Here is a 7,681-nt window from a genome sequence, read left to right as displayed (position 1 = left end):
TCAACCAACAGTTTATTGTCAGGACAGCTCTTTGGATATCAACCATAACTCCACCATGCCTGATCTAAAACTGATGTGAATGGGTTTTCATTCAAAGAGGTATCCTTCAACGATGCCATTCAACTGGACTCTGTATCTGGCCAACACAGCTCATTTGGCTGATTGATGCAGGGTTTGGACCCAGATCCCTGACACGGAGGTCAGGCAAAAGAAGGTCAGTGGGAGCCAATAATTCTAAAGGGATTTGTTGCAGCATCTACGGTGATGAGGAAAGAGTCTGAGGATGCATCGGCATGCTACAATCTTGAGTCATTTTAGGAAATATATCCATCTATTTTTTAGAGTAATTGTGTGTTGCCTTTGTCTCTCTGATGTCACCAGAAACTAAAAAGAAACTGCTCAAATAGATATGAAGTGGATATTAACCAGTTTGAACTTTGTGACCCAATCACTGTCCCCACTGAAATGATCAGAGCTCAGAACAGAAGCTCTTTCCAACCACAAATTGCAATCCTGCTTTGGAAACCATCTCATAATGAAGGAAACTAACAGCTCAGATATAAAGAGAGAGACTTGTATGATTTAGTTTTTAAACTTTTATTGATCACATTCATTTGCTTCATTAACAGCCTGATGTTAAGCTGCTACAGGGATCTTAAGAGGATCCTTTAATAATTTGCCATGGTGTCGCGAACCCAGCCCGAAAGAACGCAGACCTGGGAGGGATGAAATAAAATACACAGGAGTTAGTCAAAGAACTTGACGTTAGAATGTCATCTCAAAACCTGGAAACCACATAATATAATGTATTATAGTTAAATAACCGCCACCCCTCTCCCTCGCGTCTGTACCTTGGCGTAGACACCGGGGTGGTCCCTCTCGGCACATCCGTATCCCCAGGACACAACACCCTGCAGCACACCGTTGCACACCACGGGGCCACCGGAGTCTCCCTGCAAGACACAAACAGATATGAGCACTTACATCTTATCAGCGAGAACCAAGCAAGGCCAGATGAGCAGTGAGTTGTGCTCCCGCAGACGAACGTACCTGGCAGGAGTCCTTGCCTCCCTCCAGGTAGCCAGCGCAGAACATGGACTGGGTGATCATGCCAGGGTAGGAGTTGTCACAGTCGGCGTGGGAGAGGATGGGCAGGTTCAGGCACTGAAGCTTGTCCCCGTCATCAACTAGAATATGGAGGAAGAAGAGAATAAGAATATGCTTTGCTCTTTGCATTTCTTATTTTGTTTGTGTTCTATCGATAATATATCTTTTGACTTGTCCTAATTATGCTGCTGTGACACCCAACTTACCCTTCTGGCATTCTTTTTAAAGAAGTTGCTCTCATCTTAAACATCCCAGCAGCCCCCTAGACTAGGATCAAGACCAGCGGACTAACTACTCACCGGAGCTCATGGTGTTTCCCCAGCCAGACACTGTGCACATGGTGCCATCAGCAGCACATTCGGTGGGAAGGGCCACAGTCTGCACATACTGGTTCAGGGTGGCGGGCTTGCTCAGCTTGATCAGCATGATGTCGTTGTTGATGTTGTAGGAGCTGTAGTTGGGGTGACGGATGACGCTGGAGGAGGAGATGAACTGCTCGGTTCCCTCGTTTACCCTGATGTGGTGCTCGCCCAGACGCACCTCAATACGGCTGGAATGAGAGAGAGGGAGAAAGTGTCAGAGAAAATTGAAGAGAGAGATTGTGAGGAACATGGGTAATGAACTGCAAGAATGTCAAACTGGATTTGGTGCAGTGATTGTTTCGGGTTTTCTGTCTTTAAATCGAGTTCGAGTCCTCTCTATCCTAATGAAATCCCAGCCGGTGAATCAGCCTTGGAAGGTTTTGAACTCACGACTTGTAGCAGTGAGCAGCAGACACCACCCAGTCCTTGCTGACCAGGGAGCCTCCACAGAAGTGGTATCCAGAGTTCAGGGACACCTGGTGGGCCTGGGAGTGCTTCGTACACTCATACCCTCCGACGATCTTGTCCTCCTCAGCGACTAGAAGGGAAACACAAAACACAACATTAATCAAGGCTGAGACATACTCATGGTCATCATTTTTGAAGATCAGCTGGTGACTACGACAGCAGCTGTAGTCAAAGGCCTTTCGTTTGTGTGGAAAACTCACAGACAGCTCCGAGGAGCAGAACGAAGATAAGAGACTTCATGGTTGCTTTGTGATCAGGTTGATGAAGTATGAGCATTTACCTGAAGCTTTTATACCAACGAACTGGAGATCTGCCCCCACCCTCCTGTCCATCTCATTGGTCATTCATGAGCCAATGAGCTGCATTTGCTTTAAGATAATAACATTTGCTCCCCAAATTAGCTGATACCTGGAAGTCCTGGCCAGAACACAGCAGTTGGTTATATCCCAGCACTGAAAATATCATTGTGTGGTTTGCTCTGCTTGTACTAATGAGCAATTTCAATCCAGAAAAGTAAAAGGTTATAAACTTTAAGATTAGATTGAAAGGCACTTTTACAATCTCTTCATAATTTATTAGTCGTTATGATACAACTTCCATACATATAAGCGTTATAAAAAGGGATGCACCATTCAAAAAAATATATAGTTCATATGGCTTCTATAATCCTTGAAACATATAAAGTTCATTTAGCTTGTTGTTTAGTTTGTTGTCTCATTAAAAAGGATTTAAATGGACTTAATTAATAGCAGATTAAATACATTTTATAACTAGATTGCTTAATCCTTGAAACATGAAAAATTGAGTTAGTTGGGTACTGTTTTGACTAGTTAATTATGGCTAGATTAAATGTAGAGTCTAAACAAGCAAATTAAGTGTTGTTAAGTGATCAAGTTTGGAATACTTGTTTAAACCAAATTTAAGTAATGAATTATATCATTGTATACATTATATAAGCATTTGTTTTGTTGGATTCATGAATTTTTCGATAGACATTTTTAATTTGATTTAATGTAAATATAAGGACTAAGGTCCTGTCTGACCATGAGGTAATTAAATGGTCACATGGTGCTCTCAGTTAGACAACAGTTGGATCAATTGAACCGCCCTTTTTTGAATCATACTTAAACCCAGTAAATTGCCAGTTTCTGTTCATCGGTTCATTTCAGGCAAGTTTAAATGTTATGAAATATATTTTGCATGGGAGCGGGACTTAATATTTTCAACATCACTACATCAACTTGTGGAGACGATGATATGACATCATCATACCAGCCAGGAAATACACATGTTTCCAATCTGAACCAGAGGGGTTTTCATTTGGGGACCATCAATACATAACTGCTTGAATTAAACAAAATCATTGTTATTTCAATACCTTCATTCTGACTTGCTTGTGTAAGTGAAAATCTGGATGAAACATTTTACTGAATTGGTCCCTGCAATTGTTTTATCTTACGTCAACATTTGAACAGAAAATATTTGCCATTTTTATTGCGTCATTTGACCTAGTCAAGTGCACTACTGACAACAAACCGCTGACTTGTGTTATGACACACTGGAAAAAGTCTTCTGTTGAACCAAGTAAAAAAAATATGGGTAATGGTTCACATCTATATTACATAACTTGAGCCAATGACAAATATATAGCTTGCCTCAAACAATATTTCCTATGTTCATAAAAACAAAATAATACAACTTGGCACCAAGTATAATTCTATTCTTTGAATGAAGTTAATACATTTAAATCGTATGTTAAATCCTAAACAAAAAATATTGATTCACTCCAACAATTGGTTCTCATTTAAGAAATATCTATCAGAAATAATTTGGTTTATCCAATCAAAAAGATTACAATTTAATCAAACTATTGTTTCTCATTATTGTATACATCATCATCATCATTTTTTCCCGCTCGGCTCTCGCCGCTTCATGGCCTTGAGGCGCTTCTGTCTGGATTCGACATCACATCGCGACATCAGTCTGGGTTAGGTACTTTGCCAAAGACACCTCGATACACTGCTTGGTGAAGCCGGGGATTGAACCAACAACCTTCAGATTACCAGCTAACCCGCTCTACCACCTGAGCTACTGCCGCCAGTGAGTTGCGTCACTCTGGTCAAGCCTAGTGCTTTCACCTCAAAAAGTCGCCAAAAGTCACCAATAGCAGCTGAAAAAGAAGCTAGATTTGTCACTTGTCGCTGTTTTGAAAAAAAGTCGCCAAAGGGGTCTGAAAAGTAGCTAAATATAGCGACAAAAACGCTAAATTGGCAACACTGCGGTTTGGTCCAGTAGTCGTAAGCGTCTTTGTATTTAATGCGCATGCGCAGGCTTGTACGTAACCTTGACATTTTACATTTGTCAAAATAGATATTTCTTAATTGAACTCCTAACTAAAAATATCTATATTTCACAGTATTTTGAAATAAAAAAAAGTTATTTTAAAAATAAAACAAAAAATGTTTATTTGAATTGAATTACAAAATAATAATCAGATGAAGTGCGGCATAAATCCCTTTTTCCAGTGTATAACAGTGTTTTAGGAAGAAAACAATTTTTTTTTATTTGGATTGAATGACAAAATTATTAATCAGTTCATACACAACCTTAAAATTTTACATTTGTCAAAATGGATATTTCTTAATTGAGCTCCTAATTAAAAATATCTATATTTCACAGTATTTTGAAATAAAAAAAAGTTATTTTAAAAATAAAACAAAAAATGTTTATTTGAATTGAATTACAAAATAATAATCAGATGAAGTACGGCTTAAAACCCTTTTTCCAGTGCAGTGGAATAATAGGACACAGCTCTTTTAGTGGATTTGAGCGCTTCTTCTTTTTCAGGGTTCCCTGTCTTTTGAGCATATCATATACAGTTATTTTTCAGGACATTGTCATTAACCTTTCTGTGCTCAAACCAATGCAGACTACCTAGCCTCATTGATGGTTTTGGTGTATTATCTTGCTTTTGAATCGTTTGTGTTACACCTAAAAGGCCTTTCAGCAGCACACCAATGGCCCACTCTGAGGAGAATGTGGTGTAATCTTCTCAGTGGGACGCCATTCCTGTGTTTCCCACCATCATGCTATGGATTTGTCTCAGGATGACTCAACCAACAGTTTATTGTCAGGACAGCTCTCTGGATATCAACCATAACTCCACCATGCCTGATCTAAAACTGATGTGAATGGGTTTTCATTCAAAGAGGTATCCTTCAACGATGCCATTCAACTGGACTCTGTATCTGGCCAACACAGCTCATTTGGCTGATTGATGCAGGGTTTGACCCAGATCCCTGACACGGAGGTCAGGCAAAAGAAGGTCAGTGGGAGCCAATAATTCTAAAGGGATTTGTTGCAGCATCTACGGTGATGAGGAAAGAGTCTGAGGATGCATCGGCATGCTACAATCTTGAGTCATTTTAGGAAATATATCCATCTATTTTTTAGAGTAATTGTGTGTTGCCTTTTTCCTTCTGATGTCACCAGAAACTAAAAAGAAACTGCTCAAATAGATATGAAGTGGATATTAACCAGTTTGAACTTTGTGACCCAATCACTGTCCCCACTGAAATGATCAGAGCTCAGAACAGAAGCTCTTTCCAACCACAAATTGCAATCCTGCTTTGGAAACCATCTCATAATGAAGGAAACTAACAGCTCAGATATAAAGAGAGAGACTTGTATGATTTATTTTTTAAACTTTTATTGATCACATTCATTTGCTTCATTAACAGCCTGATGTTAAGCTGCTACAGGGATCTTAAGAGGATCCTTTAATAATTTGCCATGGTGTCGCGAACCCAGCCCGAAAGAACGCAGACCTGGGAGGGATGAAATAAAATACACAGGAGTTAGTCAAAGAACTTGACGTTAGAATGTCATCTCAAAACCTGGAAACCACATAATATAATGTATTATAGTTAAATAACCGCCACCCCTCTCCCGCGCGTCTGTACCTTGGCGTAGACACCGGGGTGGTCCCTCTCGGCACATCCGTATCCCCAGGACACAACACCCTGCAGCACACCGTTGCACACCACGGGGCCACCGGAGTCTCCCTGCAAGACACAAACAGATATGAGCACTTACATCTTATCAGCGAGAACCAAGCAAGGCCAGATGAGCAGTGAGTTGTGCTACCGCAGACGAACGTACCTGGCAGGAGTCCTTGCCTCCCTCCAGGTAGCCAGCGCAGAACATGGACTGGGTGATCATGCCAGGGTAGGAGTTGTCACAGTCGGCGTGGGAGAGGATGGGCAGGTTCAGGCACTGAAGCTTGTCCCCGTCATCAACTAGAATATGGAGGAAGAAGAGAATGAGAATATGCTTTGCTCTTCGCATTTCTTATTTTGTTTGTGTTCTATCGATAATATATATTTTGACTTGTCCTTATTATGCTGCTGTGACACCCAACTTACCCTTCTGGCATTCTTTTTAAAGAAGTTGCTCTCATCTTAAACATCCCAGCAGCCCCCTAGACTAGGATCAAGACCAGCGGACTAGCTACTCACCGGAGCTCATGGTGTTTCCCCAGCCAGACACTGTGCACATGGTGCCATCAGCAGCACATTCGGTGGGAAGGGCCACAGTCTGCACATACTGGTTCAGGGTGGCGGGCTTGCTCAGCTTGATCAGCATGATGTCGTTGTTGATGTTGTAGGAGCTGTAGTTGGGGTGACGGATGACGCTGGAGGAGGAGATGAACTGCTCGGTTCCCTCGTTGACCCTGATGTGGTGCTCGCCCAGACGCACCTCAATACGGCTGGAATGAGAGAGAGGGAGAAAGTGTTAGAGAAAATTGAAGAGAGAGATTGTGAGGAACATGGGTAATGAACTGCAAGAATGTCAAACTGGATTTGGTGCAGTGATTGTTTCGGGTTTTCTGTCTTTAAATCGAGTTCGAGTCCTCTCTATCCTAATGAAATCCCAGCCGGTGAATCAGCCTTGGAAGGTTTTGAACTCACGACTTGTAGCAGTGAGCAGCAGACACCACCCAGTCCTTGCTGACCAGGGAGCCTCCACAGAAGTGGTATCCAGAGTTCAGAGACACCTGGTGGGCCTGGGAGTGCCTCGTACACTCATACCCTCCGACGATCTTGTCCTCCTCAGCGACTAGAAGGGAAACACAAAACACAACATTAATCAAGGCTGAGACATACTCATGGTCATCATTTTTGAAGATCAGCTGGTGACTACGACAGCAGCTGTAGTCAAAGGCCTTTCGTTTGTGTGGAAAACTCACAGACAGCTCCGAGGAGCAGAACGAAGATAAGAGACTTCATGGTTGCTATGTGATCAGGTTGATGAAGTATGAGCATTTACCTGAAGCTTTATACCAACGAACTGGAGATCTGCCCCCACCCTCCTGTCCATCTCATTGGTCAGTCATGAGCCAATGAACTGCATTTGCTTTAAGATAATAACATTTGCTCCCCGAATTAGCTGATACCTGGAAGTCCTGGCCAGAACACAGCAGTTGGTTATATCCCAGCACTTATAGTAAACCTGAATATAACATTGTGTTGTTTGCTTTAAGATTATAGATTGACAGGCACTCAATCTGTTAATCTCAATTACCTTATTAATCATAATGATACAACGTTGATACTTGTTATCGAAGGGACACAAAAATTCAGTTGGATCATAGATGAACGGCCCTTCTTTAATCATACTTAAACCCAGTATGTTGCCATTTACTATTCATAGTTTCATTTCAGGCAAGTTTAAATGAGATTAAT

At 41.5% G+C, this 7,681-nt stretch overlaps 3 protein-coding genes across 3 annotated transcripts in view; 1 reads left to right on the top strand and 2 right to left on the bottom strand.

Moving 5' to 3' along the window:
- The window catches only part of LOC130391291 (trypsin-2-like), a 229,205-nt gene that overhangs the window by 8,771 nt on the left and 212,753 nt on the right, over window positions 1–7,681 (top strand). The window lies entirely within an intron of this gene.
- LOC130391297 (trypsin-1) lies at window positions 592–2,198 on the bottom strand. The gene is made up of 6 exons (XM_056601358.1): window positions 2,138–2,198; window positions 1,860–2,007; window positions 1,407–1,657; window positions 1,051–1,187; window positions 852–953; window positions 592–716 (listed from the first exon to the last, which is right to left on the bottom strand). Exons 1-6 carry the CDS (start codon window positions 2,175–2,177, stop codon window positions 669–671), a joined length of 726 nt encoding a protein of 241 aa, XP_056457333.1. The 5' UTR covers window positions 2,178–2,198; the 3' UTR covers window positions 592–668.
- On the bottom strand, window positions 5,631–7,241 carry LOC130391296 (trypsin-1-like). Its single transcript, XM_056601357.1, has 6 exons — window positions 7,186–7,241; window positions 6,908–7,055; window positions 6,455–6,705; window positions 6,099–6,235; window positions 5,900–6,001; window positions 5,631–5,764 (listed from the first exon to the last, which is right to left on the bottom strand). The coding sequence occupies exons 1-6, from the start codon at window positions 7,223–7,225 to the stop codon at window positions 5,717–5,719; spliced, it is 726 nt and encodes a 241-aa protein (XP_056457332.1). The 5' UTR covers window positions 7,226–7,241; the 3' UTR covers window positions 5,631–5,716.

This window comes from Gadus chalcogrammus, chromosome 11, assembly GCF_026213295.1.
Source record: "Gadus chalcogrammus isolate NIFS_2021 chromosome 11, NIFS_Gcha_1.0, whole genome shotgun sequence".
NCBI classification, from domain to species: domain Eukaryota; kingdom Metazoa; phylum Chordata; class Actinopteri; order Gadiformes; family Gadidae; genus Gadus; species Gadus chalcogrammus.
Note: the sequence above shows the minus strand (reverse complement) of the source record. Positions and strands in the feature narration are given on the sequence as shown.